This window comes from Andrographis paniculata, unplaced genomic scaffold (assembly GCF_009805555.1).
Source record: "Andrographis paniculata isolate CXL003 unplaced genomic scaffold, ASM980555v1 Contig54END, whole genome shotgun sequence".
NCBI classification, from domain to species: Eukaryota; Viridiplantae; Streptophyta; class Magnoliopsida; order Lamiales; family Acanthaceae; genus Andrographis; species Andrographis paniculata.
The window spans coordinates 3,452,010-3,473,753 of NW_026137589.1; the positions used below are offsets into that span (position 1 = coordinate 3,452,010).

The window sequence follows — 21,744 nt, forward strand, 5'->3', positions numbered from 1 at the left end:
ACAGTTTTGGATTAAATATATACCTATATATATTATATTAACTTATATAAAAAAAAAAACTAATAACTTAATACGAAATATTAGTATATTTTATGAATTATATTTATCTATGACAATTGCTCAAAAAATATTTTTTAGATAATCTCATGTTAAAAACAAGCTCTAAAAATATTATATAAACACTAAAAGTTAATATAGAATTAAATCCGACAAAGACAAATTATATTTGGAGACGTCGGAGTTTAAACCTATAACCTCAGCTTACAAGTATAACATATTTGATAAGAATTTTACAAACATAGGTTTTCTTTTTTATTTTTTTAATTCGTTTTCAATATTTATTTACACAATTTAAACTTGAAAACAACTCTATTTCTTTAGTTTTATTATTATAATTTTCATTGATCAGTATAAGTTTTGACAAATTTGTTTTATAAATGAAAACATAAATATTTTTGTAAAAATTATGAGAATTTTTATATATAATTATTTTTTACAAAATTATATTTAAATAGGATAAACAAAAACAATAAAAAAAATATTAAATTAGACAGAGAAAAATATATTTTTTAAAACAAAAAATATTAAAAATAGGCTATATAGAGAGAGTATATACATAATAGTTGATAATACCATGCTGTATTTATTTTGTATTTTGATTTGAAATTTTATTTTATATAGAATATAAAAAATATATAAATAAAATAAAAATAATGAATATATATAGTATATTAATTTATTTTATTTTTTTTAAAAAAAAATAATCCAATAATTTCTCATAAAATTATAAGACAACTATTCACCTGGCATAATAAACAACATGAGCATCAAAATGCAAGGGACGCCTCCAAACAATCCACCAACTCATTGCTTATAAGCATTATCAACAATCTTAGACGAAACGAATCGAGTTGAGCTTAATATTTTAGTTCCATAACAAAAGAAACGAACAAACCCGAGTTAATACGAAACCGGGACTCTCACCGAGGATGGCCCCGATTTCATATCCTCGATAACAAGATCCAGCAGCGCGCGACTTATCGGACCTTCTTTACCTGCCGGAAAAGAGAACAAATTCATCCCACCAACAAAACTATATAATACGCAATTAACGATGCATTTTCTTAATTTTTAAATGAAATGGACATTTAGGGTGTGTTCGTTTGTAGAATTTTAACAAAATTATACTATTCATCCAATTTTTTCCCCCCCCAAAAACATCAAATCAAACATCTATTTTTTATTTTTTATATTATACTAAAAATTAATTTTACATTCAAAACATCACATCAACACCTATTTATATCATATCATACAACTATTCAAATTCAAAATTTTTACTATTTAAATCCCAACTCAAAATCCAAACCCCCAAACAAACACACCCTTAAAATACTATAAATGCAAATCCACCTTATATGTGACGAATGTATTAAAAGAAAGACAAAATTACTCATAATTGCCCGTAGTTTCGAAATTCAGCATAAATCTCCCTATATTTAAAAAATTGTATGACGTTTCTTATACTTTAAAAAATGTTGCATGAAACTTCCGTCGTGCAAAAAATATAAATAGAAAATTATCGTCTAATCACACAAAAAATGTAAAAAAAAAAAAAGTAACGTTTTTAAAAATATAAAATAGTGTTATGCAATTTTTAAAATTCAGAAGAGATTTAGGCACGCAGTTATGGACAATTTTGCCTAAAATAAATTACCCATCCATTTCCCTATTAACTTAAATTTTTAGATAAGATGATCATTTTAACATAATATAAGTGGTAAATCCACCTTACATTAGAAAGAAACTAATATTATATTTCCCTATAAACTTAAAATTTTAAATAAGATGATCATTTAACATGGTATTAGAATAGAACATTCTATGTTCGAGTAAGTCTTACCATCGCCGATGATTTGGTCATCCCATTGTACTATTGCTCGGACAAGAACTCCACTTCCAATAAGCATCATTTCGCTCGCCTTCTTACCCTCCTCCACCGTAACGTTCCCTACTCGAATCCCTTTGAGCTTTCCCTCCTTAACCAAACGTTCCGCGAGCGTCAACACCCTTCTCGCCGTGCAGCCGCTCAGAATTTTATCAAACTTCGGCATCAAAAGCTCCCTTTCCTTCGTCACAAACGCCACGTTCATATTAGGCCCTTCGGCAACATACCCCTCGTCATCCAGCCAGATCGCTGCATAAGCGCCGTTCTCTTCAGCCTCCATCTTTGACAGCGCGTTGGGAAGATAATTCACACTCTTCATAACAGCAAACTGAGGGGCCTTTATAGGAATCAAAGAGGTCACTACTTTGACGCCACTGTCATCCCGTGGAGAGTGATCTTGGATAACAATGGCGTACATTGACGATCCATGGCAACCGGATGGAGACAGCTGGAAATCGCCGGGGCCGGCCGAGAGCCAATACCTTAACGATCCGACCCTGCACTTGGACACACTCACGGTTTGCACGAGGATTCGCCTAATTGTGTCCCTGTCGAATGGAGTTTTTATTTTTGCCATTGCTGCTGATCCTAAGAACCGGTTGAGATGCTGGTCGAGCTCGTATAGATAGCCATCGATGATGGCGGCAGTGTCGAACACGCCGTGCCCACGGTGGACTATGTGATCGTCTATTGGAAGCACCATTGCTGTTGGATCTGTTGTGATTCCTCCAAAAATGCTCGAATACATTGCCAGATATTGCTGCTTGCTTTTGGAGGCTTTTTGAGTTGTTCTTAACCTATCAATGGCCTTGAAAATCGACAGGATTAAAGAAATTTTAGATTATTGCAACGTCTTCCTCAACAGTCTCATAGGGAAAATCGAATGAATTTCACACGCATCTATTTAAGTTATCTAGCCTGCAACTGATTGCAGAAATGGAGAGAGAAGACGAACCTCTGAGCAAGTAAGAACAGGAACATCAAACAATCGATTCGACTCTGTTTCCCCAACATCAGAAACAACAAATCACGATGCAATCGGAATTAAACATCAGGTAGTTCGTTGAATTTATTGTTAATTTTGAGGAAATTGAATTACCTGGGGAGAGGTCGGTTTGGATCGAACAGTTGACGCAATTCGATCGGAAACGAGACACTGTTCCATTAATCCGTCTGGTGGCGCAGCGATTCAGCGTCGGCGAAGGTTGCGAGATCGGAATCGCCATAGAAGTCGGTAGAGACGACGCCATGTGGAGTGTGCGTAGCGAGAGGGATTAATCGACGAGAGCACGCAGCAGAAGAGTGACGAAGAGATTCCTCCAATTAAGAACAAAATTGGGCGAATCATTTGGGGATTGTTTCAGCATATTTAATGTCGATGGGGATAGGGATTTGGGGTGGCGCGGAGAGTGGGAAGTAAAGAATTCATATAACCACCCAAAAGCGGCCATGAATGAGATTGAGACATCGACAGGGGGAGAGGGACTTGCCGGCCATGGAATCCACAATCAGACGAGATTTGAGATGGAAACACAGAACAAGGCGGTGTGAATTTGGGGATTGAGCGGCGGAGGTGGAGGTGGAGGCGGAGGCGGTGACGGCGGACGGGACACCAACGCCGGCGACTGGTTCCTTTCTCCATTTTAAATTCATTATTCCTCTCTTTTTTCTCATCGTATCAAAATAAATATTTATTTTTATTTTTTATATTATATTAAAAATTAATTTTACATTAAAAAAACATCGTTATATCACTGTTCAAATTAAAAAACTCCCAAACAAACGTACCTTTGAAAATAGATTACATGATATAAAAATATAAAATTAATTTATTTGATAAAATATTTGAAATTTGAATAAAAATATATTACTATTAAATATATTTTATTTTATTTTAAACAATTGATTACAACAAATGTTGGGTATTCTTCATAATGTTTAAAGCATCCTTACCCAATCTTCCATCATTTAAAATTAACTTTAATATGTCCCTAAAGGATGATCTTCCATGAGTCCATCTGATATTCTGTCTAACTTAAAAGGGTGTGTTTTTTTAACTAAATTTTTCAAAATTTTATTATTTGAATGTTTGTATTTTTCAAAAAAAAATAATTTCTTTTCTTTTATAAAATTCTTATTATACATTATTTTAATATTAAATTCAAATCAAAATTTTTTCAAACTTATTGAAAAACACACCCTTAATTTGCAACTTATTAGATTTTGTCTAAAAGTTTACTGATTTTTTTTTTTTTTTGTGTTTTGATTAGAAGAAATTTTTTTAAACTGTAAAATATAAAAAATTGTATAATAATGAATATATATAATATATTTCTTTAGTTCCAAAATAATAGTTGTATCTCCCAAAACAATAGTCTTATTTGTAATTTTTTGGTAATTAATTCTCTATTTTTTTATAAAATTATCTCAATTTTTTTATAATAATTACATAAAGTAAATATTTTAGTGTTTTAAAAATACTTTTATACCCATCTTAAATATCCCTAATATTTTGAGAAGTAGTAATTTTTATTTTTGTTTTTTAAGAAAAAACAAACTCTTCAAATATAAGTGTATAAATATCTGATTATTCGTGTAGAGATTAAGGGTGCGTTTGTTTTGTGATTTGATATTTTTTACGATATATAGAATGAAAAATGTGTAAAATTCTTTTTTCCTAAAAAAAAAAAAAAAAAAAAAACAAACAAACAAACAAACAAAGCAAGCCTAATACGTTAATTGTGGACTTTTCAAAATGCCAAAATTAATATTATTAGTAAAGGGTGCAAAATAATCTTTGAAGTAATAGAAAAGCAATGTGACAACGATGAATCGCCTAACTGCAAAGCTAACTTCTCACTGCTCTTCAAAATTCCCAATTCCAAATCAAGAACCCAAACCCTAGGCTAGACCCCCCCTCTACTCGGAATCCTGTATGTGTGTGTGTATGTGTTGCCACAATTTGATCCGTACTAATGGCCTTAATCGGGGACGCCTTGCGGCAGGCCTTCATGCCCAAGCACGAATACCAGACCCTCCGCGAGGAAGACAAGGCATGGAACAAGCTGCAGAAGCCATTGATTTCCCTCGCCCTAACCCTGCTTTCGCTCGCTGTTCTCGCCTCCACTGCGATTAGTTTGAAAATAGTGTTCCCAAGCGACAGCTTGCGGCGGCCGTTCTGCCGTGATTTCAGGATTCAGCCTCTCTCGATTAATTTCACCACCTCTTCGGCGGCGGCGGCGGCGGCGAGTGAGGGACGCGAGCGGGAGTCGGATCTTTTGACCGGCGGCTTTGTTTTGACGGATCAGGAGACGGTGGATTACTACTGGATGGTGGTGTTTCTTCCCTCGGCTCTGATTTTTGCGGTTTCCGCCGTATATTTGGTCGCCGGTGAGGAGATTTTTGAATATGCATTTATTTTCCAATCTAATCGTCCGTTAATTTTATTATCATTACTATGAAGTTTTTTCAATTGAAGAAATTAACTCCATGGAAATTCGATGTGTTGCTGTAGTTATTTGTTGGTGTTTTCTGAAAGTGAGTATTGAATGGAAAACTTCAGTTGTGAGTATTTTGGAATCAGAAATTCAGTCTAGAATGCAATTGTGAGTATTTTGTGAGTATTGAATGGAAAACTTCGATTTGTGAGTATTGAATGGAAAACTTCGATTTGTTGGTGTTTTCTAGAATGCGATTTCAAGATATCTTGACATTATGACAATCTTCAGGGCTAAGATTAGGGGGGTTTATGTATAGACAATCTCTGATAATCTCCAATTTATGATATACTCAATGTGATACCTGGAGTTGGGCCATTGTTTGGCCAACACCCATGAATGAGCCGATATCATGCCATGCGAAATTGATTAAAGGTTAAATAGAGTGAATAGACTATTCATAATGCATATTCTTTTTCGGAGGTCTTACTTAAAGAAAATCTAGAGTTAAACATGCTTGCCTAATTTAAGGATGGGTAATCCCCGGGAAGTCTCTTAGGGTGCGTGTGAGTGAGGAACAGAAGTGCGTTGGAAGGATTCATTTTGGCCTGTAGGGCCAGTCTACAATCCCGACATGCCCGATTTTGCGTAGTTTGCGGGTCGGGGTGTCGCACCTAATTAATGTGTAGTTGCCGTTGGAGTGGCCATGTAGGACTTAGAAGGGCTTTTGCTGCATAGATGAACAAGATGCAGGGCAGAAAGATTAATAGCAGAAGTCTTTACAAGGATGAGTAATATGATTGTGTATGTCTGCATTTCTCGTGTTTATACATGCCTATGCACTTGGTTTCGCCTATCCACTATTCTTCTTACGGGTTGAATTATAATTTTGGTCAGCTGGATCACTTGTAGTAAGTGAATGTTCTGCAGGACCAATCACGGGTGTGCCAAGTGCCGACTAATTGTGTTTTTTTCTTTGTCTTTCTTCTCATTGTGCTCTTCTATAGTTACAATTGGATATATAACCGTATTGGTGTTTTTCAGTTCAGACATTATACACATATTGGCTATGTTGCAGGCATTACCGTTGCTTATACTGCTCCAGTTCGACATGGATGTTTAAAGGTGGTTGAAAACAATTACTGTGCTTCCAGAAGAGGTACGCCACGTTTTCTATAATCTTCATTTACTCATGTATTCAATGCTGATGGTTTTAATCGTAAGATTATTTCTTAGTGTGTGGTTCATTGGAAATTCCGGAAGGAATGGTGCTGTATGAAATAACATGTATGTGTCATTGATGAGATCAATATATATACCCTCTTAGGCCGAACATAAATCGAATGAATCCAATATTTAAATCTCAATCTAACTCTTGAGACATGGTATACTTCAATGCTCGTCTTTTCTTGCATTTGGATTATGAAGAAGTAAAAATAAAAATTCAAGACCTGATTAATCTAAAACATTTGATAAAAAAAGTAATTGCTGTGGCATAATTGGGCAGTTTTCATTTTACGGAAGTTTCCTGTGGCCTAACTTGGGTACTTAGGGCGTCTCTGATGTTTTTTTTGTTGTTTTTTGATCATGATTAGCTGATCAAGCTTAAATATTATCAAGATTGTATTTGCATTTTTTCCTAATTTTTTTTAATATTAAATCTATAGGTGGCGTCCGCTGTCTGTCTATATTGAACATTGCATTTGCCGTCATATTTGGTCTTCTTGCACTCTTTCTTGGTTCGACACTTCTCACACTAGGCAGCAGCTGCTCCTTGCCCCTATTTTGGTGCTACGAAATCTCGTCATGGTGTTTGGTCATTCTACATGGAGGGGTTGCTTTCTTCCTCAGAAGACGAGCAGCCACAATACTTGACGAAAGTGACTTTATGGGGAGGAATTTTGGTGTAGAGATGCTCGAAACAAGCCCGCCCGAGTTCCCACCAGATACGGAGAGGCGTGTCAATGAAGGCTTCAAAGCATGGATGGGCCCATCTTTTCTATCTTCCGACGAGGAAGATGATGAACCTGACGATTACATAGAAGTTCCCGACTCAAGCCAATCAAACTCAGCCCGGCAAAGATTATGAACCTATTGACTCCATGGTATACGCCAAAAATTCTGGTTCGAAGAGCCGTTTTCCTACCGCAGGATGAACATGGACTCGGACCAAGCCAATAGACTACACATCTACAGTGAGATCAGACCAGGCAATTACGGCATCAACCATCTTCGTACTTGGATCGAGGATTTTATCATTTTGGTACCGGCATTACTTAGGAACCCACCCTATTCGGTGACTATTCATTGCCGTAGATTCGTGGTTAACTTGAATTTCCGACCTACATGCATGCCCCTAGTCGCAAAACACGGATTTTCTGATAGAGGTGATAGATAAGCATGTACAAAAAGTGGTGAGACTATCTTTTGTTTGCATTTAAGGCATGATCGTCTTATCTGAAATCTTTCCTGTTCTTTTAAGCATAGCATTCGGCACCGTTGAATTATGAGTTTCAGTAGGAGCTGTAACGGCGCAGCCTGATTTCCATTTAATGCTCATAGCTTAGGTGCTTTTCTTTATATCATTCTATATATTACTGTGCTATATAACTTCGAACAGGGCCTATGTTTTGTGTTTGTTTTCTACTATCATAATCTTAGATCAGGCAGTGTAGTTCGGTCCCCATCTACACGGAAGAGACGAAGCGAAGCACGCGAGCAACGCGAACCAGGTGAATTCTGTTACATTTTCTTGTCTATATGCCTAAGAACAATAGATGAACACTGAGGACAAAAGGGACATTTTTATTTGAGCAAAATGAATTGTTTTTGGTACCTCGTTGTCTGCGTGCTTACCTCTATCTACCTACCTACCCACCTATATATCTATTTATCTGTATCTATATATATACATACATATATATATAGGAGCCTAGGTTAGCAGATATGCAGGGTAGCCATTGAATATCTTCTATAAAAGCATGAGATTCTTCATTTCTTGAAGCAGTTTAAATTTCATTCAGCATAAGAGCTAGGCAGTCGGCAGCAACGATGACCAACGGCAACAGCACCGCCACTCCAGCCGTCATTACGTGCAAAGGTATTTCAAATAATGACGACAATCTTGTAAGAAATGTATATGAATCTTGTATCATGTTTGGTGCAGCTGCCGTGGTGTGGAAATCCGGGGAGCCGCTTAAAGTCGAGGAGATTCAAGTAGATCCTCCCAAGTCGTCGGAAATCAGGATCAAGATGCTCTGCGCCAGCATGTGCCACACCGATATCCTCTGCAGCAACGGCCTACCCATCGTAAGCATCTATCCCCATTCGGATAAAAAATGTAGTTTTTCTGTTCCATTTACGATCCCTTCTTTCTTGCAGCCTCTGTTCCCTCGGATCCCCGGACACGAAGGCGTGGGGTAAGCATCTTCTCTCTCCCCCCCCCCCCCCCCCCCTACTTTTGTAAAGTTTCCATGGACTGCATATTCTTCGGTATGAAACTACAGGGTCGTCGAGAGCGTCGGGGATAACGTGCGCAACGTTAAGCCAGGCGACACCGTGATGCTGCTCTATCTAGGGGAGTGCGGAGAGTGTCTTAACTGCGGCTCGGGAAGGACCAATCTGTGCCACAAGTACCCGCTCGGGTTCAGTGGCCTGATGCCCGACGGCACGTCGAGAATGTCCGTCGCCGGGGAGATAATATACCACCACTTCAGCTGCTCGACTTGGTCCGAATACGTCGTGATCGAAGCTAATTACGCTGTCAAGGTCGACCCGAGAGTCTCCCTCCCCCACGCCAGCTTCCTCTGCTGTGGATTCACGACGGGGTTCGGATCCACTTGGAGAGAAGTCAGCGTCGAGAAGGGCTCGACTGTTGCAGTTATTGGGCTCGGCGCGGTCGGGCTAGGGGTAAGTAGAAATAACTCAACTAGACATTATGAATTGATCTATTAAATTCTCGACGTTGATTTTATGAATGCAGGCCGTAAAGGGGGCTAAACAACAAGGGGCCTCGAAGATAATTGGGATCGATGTGAACACCTTCAAGCGCGATAAATCGAAGGCCTTCGGTGTTACGGATTTCTTCAATCCTAAGGAGACTAACAAATCTGCGTCGGAGTTGATCAAAGATGCGACGGGAGGGCTCGGCGTGGACTACTGCTTTGAGTGCACCGGCGTGCCTGCCATGCTAAACGAAGCGATCGAGGGCTCAAAAGTGGTAGAAACTATTACACCATCTCTTTCGATTTCCTAACAACATGTCCTCTCGAGACTTATGGTTCTATTCTACTACGACACAAAAGGGGCTGGGGACAGTGGTGTTCATCGGGGCGGGGATGGAGAAGAGCGGCGAGCTCGACTACATACCCCTGTTGTGTGGGAGGACAGTGAAGGGATCCATCTATGGTGGTGTAAGAACTCAGACAGATCTCCCGAAAATCATCGAGAAATGTGTGAACAAGGTATGTTTATATATGTGTGTGGTATATATGTGTAATGTATTTTGTGTAAGAAGAGTGAAGTTTTGTGAAAATTGATGATGAACAGGAAGTAGATCTTGATGAGCTGATAACACATGAGATTAGACTGGATGAAATCAACAAAGGCTTCGAGTACATGAAGCAGCCTAATTGTATTAAGGTTGTCATCAAGTTCTAGATCATGCACTAAATTTCAATATTCCTTTTTTTCCTTTGGAGGCATTTTCATCTTATGTTCGAAGATGTGGCTTGTGTTCTTTTACACAAATATTGTTATGAAGACGAGTATTTGAATATATAAAATATTTATAAATGATTAATTTACATGTTCATAGTATAAGCCATCAAATGCATCTAATTTTAGAAATACTATTATCGTCATTTTTACACTGTTTTCCATGAATAATGTAATATACAAATCCAAAGATTATTTCATATTTACTATTCAATCTAGAACCAAAGGGATTTGAGTAAACTTTTTTGCAAATGTTTATTTATTTCCTATAATATCACTCTTTTTCCTAATTTTTATCTAGTTAGCATAATCATATTTTCAATTACAAAGATATTAAATAATACTGTGAAGGATGTGTTTATTTTGTATTGACACAGTAGTTCAATGTGATTGTTCATGGAAATGGTGTTTTTTTTATTAAGATCATGTAATTGCATAACAATATTTTTTTTTAAAAAAAAATATATCCAAGGAAAATATAACCAAATATATAAAAGATTTAAGGTACAACCATGCACATATATAGCTAGGATTTAGGAAGGGTGGATTGAAAGGTCCAACAGTCATGACACGAATGAAATCATACAAAATATAAAATTAAACATCTCCATCAATGTATATTCAGTTAAACACTTTAAAAGAACAATGAATATTCTGATATTCTTACATTCAAAATATAATATTCCTGTACATTTCAACAAATATTTTCATTACACCATCCAAATTACACTGCAACTCAAATATTTGAATCATTCTAAATTGTGTGGTAATTCATGATCAAATTTTTGCATTAATAGAAAAATTGATTTATGCATCTTTACATAAACCATCAATTTCTATTATTTATACCGCGAAACAGCGGTCGAGACATAAATCAGCAAAGAAGAAGATGGTTGAGCCTCGAAATTTTGACGAAACCAAATCCAATTCACAAAGCAAACCATACCTTAGAGAGAGATCCGTAGGCTTCAGATTTGCCTAGTGTCGCACCCCTCACAAATCGCCTTCAATCAAAACTAAGCCTCCTCTGTATGTATATTGCATAGATACAATTAGGGTTAGGGTTTTTAGTGGGGAGGCGACACCGAAACCGACGATATCTAATTTAGGGCTCTTCTGATTTCTTCTGAGTTTGGATATGACTGACTGACTAACTGACGCTGTGTTGTCCTTTAAAAGCCGAGTCCCAAGTATTACGGGTTTATTTCTATTTTTTTTTTAGTTACAAAAAAAAAAAATTAATTTAAATTTGATTAAAAAGAAATATATATATTTAATTAAAAATGTATTGTATTATTTTAAATTAAATATATGAAAATATTCGAAACACCCAAAATTATATAGAGAAGTGTATATGATTACTGGTGTAAGTTTAAAGTTCTATAAGAAATAATTTAATTAGTCAATATTTAATGTATAATCCACCATATATGATTAAAATTTTTTAAAATATATGTCTAACTATTTTAAAAATTAAAAGCTATATTTTAATAAATTATATTTCCTATTATTTCTATTTTGTCTTTTTAAAGAAGAAATCTATCAAAATCATACTGAAAAGATAAAATATTTCATGTGAAAATTAATTTAACCAAAATGCTTTCCCAAGAAATGATAGAAACACCAAACCATAAGTCTAAGAATATGGGAGGGGATCACCAGCACCCCACCCCCCTCTCACATACACTGTATGTATATATATTAAATGGGGTTGGGGGGGGGGGGGGGGGGGGGGGGGGGGGTGTGATCCCATCCCCTAAGAACATGTAGAGGCAATGCTATCAAATGCTTTTGTAATCCTTCAAAACCAGAATGTCAAGTTCAGTTCTTCAAATAGTTAACCCTATGAAGCTTTTCTTAATTGTCCAAGGTTGTTCCATATATGTACTGACTTGGTTTTCTTGGAAAGTATTCATAATAAAAATCGGAGTATCTATAAATAGGCAGGACAGATAAAACCAAATCTAAAACAACTAAATAACTAAAATATCTCAACCCCCGGTAGCATTTATATAACCCCGCCCCGTGGTCTTAGCAACACCAAAATTCTTATATTTGCAGCCGTTTCAACATACCGGGAGGTATTTTCTAACTTAACTACACATGAATAAACACATCAAGCTGGAAATAAACACTACAAAAGGATACCTACCACAGACGAGCATTTGGGAATGAATGTATGGTTGCATCTATCTAACCCGTCTCAGACTCAATCGGGTAGAGCTGGTTAGCAACACCAATATTTTGATATATGCAGCTGTTTCAACTTACTGGGAGGTATTACTCGAACCAACCAGCTCGGCCAGCCGCAGTCATTTAATCAGTCCCTTTCTAGTATAATGATTCAGCAACAATAACAAATTAAATACTCTTCTACTTCATAAGTATAATAACAAATAATCGTGAATAGAGGATGAATGTAACGAAATCTGTAGAACAAAAGGCACTCATTTTAATTAAACAACAATGAAGAGTTGAAACTAAAAGCACTTGAAATGTTCCCAAAACTCAGTTGAATATAATAAATTGCGGCAACTTTATCAGAAACTAAATAAAAACACTCTCCTTCAAAGACAAAAAGGGCCTGCATAAGATAAAAGACAATAAACATGAGTATAGACATAGGTAAGTAGCAAAGAACCCTTACTATTACCAAGAGTTCAGGGAATTGTAAAACATAATATACCTTAGCGCCTGTCGGTTTTCCCTGTCGACCTCTTTCCAGAGAACAGGTGCTTCGGCTTGAGCGAAGGAATGACCCTATCAGCCTCTCCTCTACGAGCATCCTTGTTCCTCTTCTTGCTAGAGCTTTTCGCCAGTTTGATGGCCTTCTTTTTCTGGGCAGTGTCTTTGAACCCATCTCCGGGGACAGCTTCCGCTGGCGCCAGTGACTTGGATCTTGCCCTGGAGGAAGATCTTGATCTGAGCCGAAGCCTCTTATTCGGTTGGTCCCCATCCACTTCCATGGAATCAAAGCCATCGTTGTTTCCTCTTTCAGGAGATCTCTCCCTCTTTCTCCCCCGAGACTTGCTGCGAGCACGGTTAATTGCTAGACTTGGATCAAGGCCCAAGGCTGATAATTGCCTCCCCATTCTTTTTGTTGTATATTTCTTGTCTTTATCAAATTTTCTTGGAACAGTTGGCCGGCTCTCGGCAGTACTCTTTTTGATTCTATGTTGTTGAATAAGCAAACTTTTTTTCTTCCTGATCTCAGCAAGCGCAGCCTGTTGCTCAGGAGGCAGCTCAGCACCATCCATCTCGAAATAATCATCTGCGTCAAGCCCCTGGAGTGCACCTTCTTCGCGCTCCAACTCCTCGAGCCTCAATAAGATATCAGGGTCCATGAAGTCATACACATTGTGCCCGTCAAGAATTTCTGGAATCACATCTTCCTTCCATTCATCATTAGCTAAGATGTAATTCTTCTTCAAGCTAGCCGAGTATACTCCCGCCCCTCCATTCTCATTTTCGAGATCCCTTTCAAGCTTCCTCTTCTCTTTCTCAGCAGTTTCACCAACATTATTAGCTCTCGCCTCCAGAACAGCCTGAGGTATACAAGCTGGACGTTCCTTCTGATCTCGGGGCTTAGGCATGGCCACGTGAAAGCGGTTCAGGCAGTCATTCAATTTTTTCGACTTCATTTTCAATTCAACCCTCTGATTTAACAACCTCTCACAAGCAGCGTTCTTCACAGAAATTACACCATCCTCAGTCAAAGCACTCATAGTCAAGAGTACACTACCATCATCGCTTGCTTCACCCCCTTGACCAATGGCAGTTTTTATGGCTTCAGCCTTCATCTCCATTACCAATTTCATATCATCTTCAGAGATCTCGTCCAGTGGCTGCAAATCAGTCTTATTGCAGACAATAATCAAAGGCTTATTCATAAATAACGACTTGATGCTGTGGAAAAGAGCTGCCTGCTGTGCAATGCTATAACCACAAGAACCTGAAATATCAAGGAAGAATAATACAGCAGCTCTGAGGTGAGCAAGAGCAGTAATGCTGCACATCTCAATAATATTCCGATCCTCAAACGGCCTATCCAAGATACCCGGAGTGTCAATCACTTGATATCGCAAATATTTATAGTCAGTATGACCAACAAACAAGGATTTTGTAGTGAAAGCATATGGCTGCACATCAACATCGGCTCTGGTAATCTTATTGATAAACGAGCTCTTTCCAACATTAGGATAGCCACAGATCAAAATCGTCCTTGTATTTGGATCAATTGAAGGCAGCCTTGCCATATGCTGCCTTATCTGCTCAAGATAAGCCAAACTTGGGCTAATTCGTTTTATCACAGTACACATTCGACCAAGAGCAGCAACCTTGAGTGATTTGCATCGATAAAGTGTATCTCCATACTTCAATAATTTCACATAGTCCTTTGAAATCTTAGCAATCAGGTTCCTTGCAGTATTGATTTGGCCCAGAGCAAGCTTATAGTGATCTTTGTTATAGAGAACATGGAGCAGATCACCGTAGAAAGGATGAATATCATCAAGCCTGGGGAATTCATCAATAATGGTAGAAAGCTTCTCATGGAAATTCTGCTGTGTAAACTTCACCTTGCGCATGTAAAACTGCCGAAGCCGTGAAATGGCATATCCTTTGTGAACTTGGGTAGGCGTTCGCCGCTGTGTGCGAGAGAGAATGATGTCGACAAACTCCTTCCCAGTAGGCACAACAGTTATCTTCTTGAAATTATACTGGACCATGTCTGGTTGGTTGTTTACTATCCCTCTGCGCAAATAGGAATTAAGATCTGAAATTAAACCAAAAGTACTGTTCAAAACCCTTGTACTCAATCTAACCCTTCTAGACTAAAATCCATATCAAATCGCGCCGCTCTTAGCAGAAAATTGAAATAATAATGCAGTCGTACAAGAAATTACAGGTAGAATAAATGAAAAGCGACTGTCCATAGAATTCTTCCCTACGTTTTTCATAAATCAGCCAAATACAAAATCTCAGACGATGCAAAACGGCGGAGCCGGGGGATGTGGGGAAGAGAAAGTCGTTACAAAGAAAAAGAGGAGAATATTTACCAGAAGAAGAAGGCCTGCGTTTCTTTGAGGACGCGGAACCGGAGATATTTCTTCACGACCGGCGGCAGCGGCGGCGACAGCGTAGGTGCAGAAGAAGAAGAGAGAAAAGAAAGGTGAGAGGGGGAGGAGCGGCGGGTTTAGGGTTTACGTTTGATTGTGGTGTATCCTTTTTATATAAATATATAGTATGTAAAAATTACTATATATAATTGATACGTTATTATAATAATATTTAATTAATTAATAATAGTGAATTATAATATTATTTTATTATTTTAATAAATATTTTACCATGTATATATATTTTTATTTTGTTTTGTCTAATTACAAAGTAATCATTTTATTAAATATTTTATTATTTTTTACAAATATTTTTAATTTACATCATATCAATACTTTTATAAAAAAAATAACTGCAAAAATGTCATTACACTGCTTTCATCTAATCCGTAATTAAAATACTATTATTTTTTAAATTTCGTGCCAAAAATAAATGTATACTTTTTGCTTAGACGAAGAGAGTATTATAAAAATTAATAATATTAATAATTTTAAAATAAGTTTAATCTATATGATTTTAAAAAGTTATAATATAAATTTAAATATTATAAAAATTATATCGTAATAAAAATATATATAATATGAATATATTGAAAAAAAATTCTATAATATAAGTAATTAGAGAAATATGTTTATTTATTTATAATTAAAATAAATTAATTTTATAAAAAATGTAAAGTTTTAAAGATAGATACAAATATTTACTTTTTTAAGGAGATACAAAAATATATATATATATATAGACAATATCAGTAAGTGTTGAATAATGTATAATATTATATATTATATAATTAATTATATTGATAAAAATAAAAAGATATCAATTGTTACATACATACTAAAAAAAAATATCAATTAAGTTGGGACAGAATATTTGTTTTTATGTTTATATTATAATAATAACAACAATATATTAATATAAAGTATTTTAAATATTATCAATAACCTTATAATTTAATGCAAAATATTTTCCTCTTATATTATGCAAATTTACCTCCATTTTCAAATTTTGATTGTTAAAATAATATATATTCTCAATATTTTAATAAATAAATATCACAATACTTTAAAACTTTACTTTTTCATAAAATTAGTTTTATTTTAATTATAAATTAATAAATATATTTATTTATATTATTTAAAATTGTATTCTATACAAAATGATATTTATATATTTTATTAAAATATAATATTTATAATATTTAAACACATATTCTACATTTATTTTAATCATATATATTAAAACTATCAATAATATATTACTTATATAAAAATATAATAAAATACTATCATAATTTAATACTCCTTTCATCTAGGTTGTCAATTTTCATTACCTCTAACTTACATTAAATTATCAAATGTCATTACTTTTATATTACACAATACTAATACTAATAGAAATATTTTCGTCTCTTTCACTACAATTTATTATAATACTAATATTAAAAAATTTATACCGGATCAGAGGGAGTATTATTAATTAATTGAACCAAATCAAATGAGTCATTTGATTTGGGTCGAAGGGGGTATTTTTTAACTGCACAATGAAAAATAACAATATAATAAAATTCTTATTCAGCCAAATGAATATATTTTTTTAACTACTTGGACTATATATTTTCAATATATATATATATATATATTTACCTCACAATATCTTATTATATATTATTTTAATACTAGATTTAAACTAAATTTTTAAAAACCAAATCAAAAGATAATAATAATAATAATAATATTTTATTCTCTTTGTCTAATAAAATTAACATATTTAAATCCAAAAAATTTATAAACTCTCTATTTTGATTCAAAATATTATACTATTTTTTTTTCATAATCGTTTGTCTCACCTCACTTCAAAATATAGTTTTTAATTTTTTTATTAAAATAATTATATAATTACTCTTATCTGACTATTCATATTATACGGTAAAAACAGAAAGGAGTAACAGTAAATAGATAAATTCTGCAGCTGAGTTATAACATACTGACAAAAAGAAATAGCTTAAGATATAAGTTTAGCAGTACCAAAATGCCCAAAATTGCTGGCTACTATCTCCTCATCTTAAGTAGCTCCAACTTTCTGAACTTTGTTAGGGCGATTTCCGCCATCGTTCCCCCTTGAACGAGAATGCTTCCCCCCGAAATTCTTACCACCTCTGTTGAACTTCCCTCCCCTGAAACGTCGCGCATCAAGAACCATCAAGATCATTAGTTTTCGATAGAGGTTTGAAGTTCTCTCAATTCTCACATAAAATGAAGACAATGAAAATGCGCGAGTGAAGTTAATACCTTCCCCGGTTGTAGCTGTTCCTGTTGTCACGGTGCTTATCCTGATTACTACGAAGCAAGCTCCAGTATTCCTTCTCTGCATCACCTGAAGATCGAAAAAGAACAACAAAAAAAGATGAGTCGATAAGAATTTCAAATTTGGGGCTATTTTATAATTGTCTAGTAGGAGCTTATATGAAGGAATTCATAAATTAATGGAATTGAATAAGTGACAAATAAGGACAAGGTGGTTACTCACCTGTTACAGGATCTAGAATCGCAATAAAATTTTTCACTGTTATACCGCCGTCTTCAGAAATTGCAGCAGCAGCCCGAGCTTTCTGTGCGGCTTCAGCATCTTCAAATCTTATGTATCCAGACTCGATGCCAATCTTGAAGTCAACAAACTACAATACATAATAGATCAAATGTCAGAAAGGCTGAGTTCAAATGAAAGCTAATTTTCCATGAATGGAAATTGAAGTAGTCAGTACCTTAACAGTGCCGAACTTTCGGAAGATAGCTTTTAGATCCTCCCTTGAAACAACATCCTTGCTGTCCTTGAGTGCTGCAATGTCTGTCTTTCCTTCAGGAGAGGCTTCGGCTTCCTTGTCATCTGGGATGTCTGCAGATTTTTCAGCATCTTCGGTTTCTTGGTCACCAGTTTCATTTGCTTCCTTCTCTTCGTTGTTCTCAGCATCCTCCATCTCTAAAGCATCATCAGAAACTCCTTTTCCCGGCTCTTCTGAAACAGCTTGTGCCGTATTTTCTTCCACATCTTTACTAGTTGCATCTGCATTATTGTTCGTTGCATTGGCATTTTCTTCAGCAGAATCTTTTCCAGATATGCTCTTCAATTTAAATGCAATAATCAAGCCTTTGGGGTAGCTGCCAGAAACATGTAAATTAGAATATGCTTCAATTGGAAGAAATAAAAAAGAGTAGAACAGAATAAATATCGGAGTTCAAAACCCACTCAGGTTTGGCATTGACATTGGCATTGTCTTTGCGGTTTGTACCACCTTGTGGTCGATTCTTGACCACTTCCTCCTCTTCCTTGGCTCTTTCAGCATCAAATTCCTTTCTAGATTAAGGAGGACAATAAATTAAAATTTAGTGAAAAGACAAAAAGTTCAACACGGAAGATTGTCTAAAATATGGAACTCCAAACAACATTAAGTACCAGAAGATATAATTCAAAGAACAGTTTTTCCATTTGACATAAGATAACTATTACAGAATTAAAACAAAATAGAAATTTGATCTTAGAACTGCATTTGCATTCTTACTTTGGCTTCAGTTCCAATTCAATGCCAGCATAGGTCAGGGTTTCCTTCAAAAGTTTTGCAGCTTCTTCCTCACTGGAAAATTCAACCAATGCAGTGCCACAAAGCAATCTGTTGTCGGCCACATGGCGAGGTAGTCTCACACTGTTAACCTAGCACAAATACAAGGTACAGTAATGATCCGAATACCTAACCAAAAGTTTAAGAACATGTAGTGGCAATGCTACCAAATACTTTTTTAAACCTTCAAAACCAGAATGTTAATATCATTATAGCACATGATCCAGAAAATGCTTAATCCAGGGGAAAATAGCCATCCCTATTTTCTCAACCTATGAAGCATTTATTAATTATCCTAGGTTGTTCCATATATGCACTGACATGGTTCTCTTGGTGTTCAAAACGATGTATTAGCCTATTAGACAACCACATTCCATCTAAACTGCTGGATTCCAATTTCCAACCCTTAAATATGTAATACAAACAACAAATGACAAGTTATACCTTAGCATATTGTCCAAAGAATGATTCCACATCCTCTAGCTTAACATCATATTCAAGAGGTGAAGCAGCAATTGTTCGATTATCTAATTGTTCAATGACCTCTTCAGGCTTTGCAAGCTCAGTAACTCTACCAACCTTCATCCCTACAAAGAAGGAAAAAAAAAAAAAAAAAAGAAGAAGAAGCAATTAACCATTATCAAATCAATAATCTTGGGAATGACAACATAATTACACTTCAAAAAATACCATCCTCCGAGACTTTAAGAAAAGAAGAGGTCCTCAGAGTTTCAGCCACAGCCTTAATAGTGTCTTCGGGTATATCTTCTGGTTTGGCATCTCCCAAGCCCAAGTGACCCCTCATCCGAGAAAATGAGGAAATCAATGCCAAACTCACCACTAAATTCTAGTTAAGAAATAAACATCTTCAACAAATCCATAGGAGTTATTATATCCATAAAAATTTAAAAGAAAAACTTTAAACATTTAGCAAAAATTTGGCCCCTTTGACATAGTGATGATAACACATTACATGAAGAAAACATAAAATGTAAATCATCTATCAAATTCAATATTGAAATTTGAAATTAAAATCAACATTATACATCCCATAATGAATCCAACCCATTAACGTAATAGGAGACACCAAATGTCACCAATCATGATACATCTCATCTTATTCGTAGTCTTCTTTTATTTGAAACAGAATGCTTAACAAGCATTAATTGGCTACAACCACCATCAAAGCAACAAAACAAAAGGTATGATACGATAAGCTATAAAACACAATCAGGTAAGCAAAAATCGCGGTTTGAACTCCAAACTTCAACTTGGTAAAGATCGAAAATCAGAAAGCAAGTGGGTTTGTAAAACCCTACATATAAGCAGTCGAATAAATAAGAACATAAAAGAAGGATACTCCCATCATCACTATCGCTGATGGTTTTCTTCAGAAACTTATCTCTTGGGAGGTTACTGTCACTGAAATAGAATTCCACCTGAAATAGACATTAATGACGTGAAAACATCGAACATAAACACAAACCAAAAACAGCAATCTTCATCCTTCTTTTCGTCACAATAAAACAAAAGGGGAAACGTTCGAATGACCTGACGAATGACTTTCTTTGCGGTTTCTTCCTCCAGCGGTGCCATGGCCTTCAATCTTGCAGAGAGCAGCAGAGCAAGGTAGTGCGATCAGTTCGTGAGGGTTGCGGTAGGGTTTTAGAAATTATGGAGGTGATTTAAAGAATTAAAAAGATTTGAAGTACGGTCGTGGTGATCGTGGTAGAGTTGTGAAAAGACCGAAAAATCCTTCTGAGTATTTACAAAATTCCAACTTGCCAAATCGGTTTCGAACCGGCGGTTCGAAGTTCCAACCCGGGGATTTCGTAAGGTCCGGTTTCGTTCGATTTTCGCCGAAACGGCGGTTTGAGTTTTTTTAAAAATCACAGGAGTATTTTTTTTTATTTAAATGTATCATATTCTATGCAAAATAAAATTTATTGAAATATAATTTTTAAATATTTAAATATATTTTTTAATTTTTTTAATAATATATATTAAATTTATTTTAAAACTATTAATCTTATTAATTATAAAAATAAATAATAATATAATATAATTTATTATTATTATTAATTAATTAAATATTATATTTTAAATATTGTAACTAATAAAAAATATCCATTATTCCAGGATAAATAGAATACTATTTTGTATATTTATATTTTAAATTTTATAATTTTTTTATTATATTATAATTTAATTGAAATTATATTGTTATCTAATTTATTAATATTTTTTTATAATTCATTTTTATTCACGGTTTAAGTTAATTATTTATTTAGTTTATTATTTTAACTATCTTTATATTACCAATCAAATAAATTATTATTTATATAATTTTTACATAATATTATATAAAATTGAAATTGAAATAAAATAGTATTTTAAATAGATTAAAATTTAAATAAAAAAGAAAAAAATATTAAAAATAAATATATATATATATATATAGTTAGATTTACGTACAAGTTGGCCACCAATCCGGATTTGAATTATAGCAAAAACAATATTAAATCTATCAAGTTTATAGGATCTATAGAATCTTTTAAAGTAGATTTCGGATCGGTAGTTAAATTTGGATAGACTTGTCAAACTAAATCAATTTTCACCCTTATCTCAATTTTCAGCGGGTAGGGGTGAGTAAAATATCCGAAATTCGAAAATTCAATTCGAACCAAACAGAAATTTAAAATTTGGTTCGGATTTTTCGGATTTTTGGATTGGATCAGATTGAATTTTTAACAAATTTCGAATTTTCGGATCGGATCGGTATACTTAAAATCCGAACCAATTCGAAATCCGAAATATAACATTTTAATATATTTTTTTATTGTACATATTTAATATTTTATTAAAAATATTATATTTTAATATAAAAAACTCAAATGTATTAATTATAT

The 21,744-nt window shown here is 34.7% G+C and overlaps 5 protein-coding genes across 9 annotated transcripts; 2 read left to right on the forward strand and 3 right to left on the reverse strand.

Annotated features, from left to right (window-relative positions):
* Positions 1-840: 840 nt before the first annotated feature.
* LOC127256029 (D-amino-acid transaminase, chloroplastic) lies at positions 841-3,605 on the reverse strand. Its single transcript, XM_051281865.1, has 4 exons — positions 3,048-3,605; positions 2,904-2,947; positions 1,904-2,756; positions 841-1,055 (listed from the first exon to the last, which is right to left on the reverse strand). The coding sequence occupies exons 1-4, from the start codon at positions 3,196-3,198 to the stop codon at positions 961-963; spliced, it is 1,143 nt and encodes a 380-aa protein (XP_051137822.1). The 5' UTR covers positions 3,199-3,605; the 3' UTR covers positions 841-960.
* A 1,140-nt stretch (positions 3,606-4,745) lies between these two features.
* Positions 4,746-7,474, forward strand: LOC127256019 (uncharacterized). The gene is made up of 3 exons (XM_051281853.1): positions 4,746-5,338; positions 6,464-6,544; positions 7,053-7,474. Exons 1-3 carry the CDS (start codon positions 4,924-4,926, stop codon positions 7,472-7,474), a joined length of 918 nt encoding a protein of 305 aa, XP_051137810.1. The 5' UTR covers positions 4,746-4,923.
* Positions 7,475-7,968: 494 nt separating this feature from the next.
* Positions 7,969-10,196, forward strand: LOC127256018 (8-hydroxygeraniol oxidoreductase-like). Of its 4 annotated transcripts, XM_051281852.1 has the most exons (8): positions 7,969-8,117; positions 8,393-8,485; positions 8,552-8,694; positions 8,767-8,804; positions 8,892-9,294; positions 9,368-9,604; positions 9,690-9,848; positions 9,934-10,196. In XM_051281852.1, exons 2-8 carry the CDS (start codon positions 8,437-8,439, stop codon positions 10,042-10,044), a joined length of 1,140 nt encoding a protein of 379 aa, XP_051137809.1. In that variant the 5' UTR covers positions 7,969-8,117; positions 8,393-8,436; the 3' UTR covers positions 10,045-10,196. The 4 variants fall into 4 exon arrangements, with proteins under 4 accessions (XP_051137809.1, XP_051137805.1, XP_051137808.1 ...); XM_051281848.1 differs by having other exon boundaries at positions 8,552-8,804; XM_051281851.1 differs by having other exon boundaries at positions 7,973-8,117; positions 8,409-8,485; positions 8,552-8,804.
* Positions 10,197-10,567: 371 nt separating this feature from the next.
* On the reverse strand, positions 10,568-15,323 carry LOC127256017 (nucleolar GTP-binding protein 1-like). 2 transcript variants are annotated; one of them, XM_051281846.1, is made up of 3 exons: positions 15,159-15,323; positions 12,788-14,853; positions 10,568-12,685 (listed from the first exon to the last, which is right to left on the reverse strand). In XM_051281846.1, exon 2 carries the CDS (start codon positions 14,826-14,828, stop codon positions 12,789-12,791), a length of 2,040 nt encoding a protein of 679 aa, XP_051137803.1. In that variant the 5' UTR covers positions 14,829-14,853; positions 15,159-15,323; the 3' UTR covers positions 10,568-12,685; position 12,788. The 2 variants fall into 2 exon arrangements, with proteins under 2 accessions (XP_051137803.1, XP_051137804.1); XM_051281847.1 differs by having other exon boundaries at positions 12,788-14,875.
* A 1,829-nt stretch (positions 15,324-17,152) lies between these two features.
* LOC127255976 (la protein 1) lies at positions 17,153-20,529 on the reverse strand. Its single transcript, XM_051281788.1, has 10 exons — positions 20,387-20,529; positions 20,196-20,274; positions 19,526-19,675; positions 19,280-19,422; positions 18,779-18,927; positions 18,466-18,573; positions 17,984-18,377; positions 17,749-17,896; positions 17,511-17,595; positions 17,153-17,395 (listed from the first exon to the last, which is right to left on the reverse strand). The coding sequence occupies exons 1-10, from the start codon at positions 20,429-20,431 to the stop codon at positions 17,284-17,286; spliced, it is 1,413 nt and encodes a 470-aa protein (XP_051137745.1). The 5' UTR covers positions 20,432-20,529; the 3' UTR covers positions 17,153-17,283.
* Positions 20,530-21,744: the final 1,215 nt, after the last annotated feature.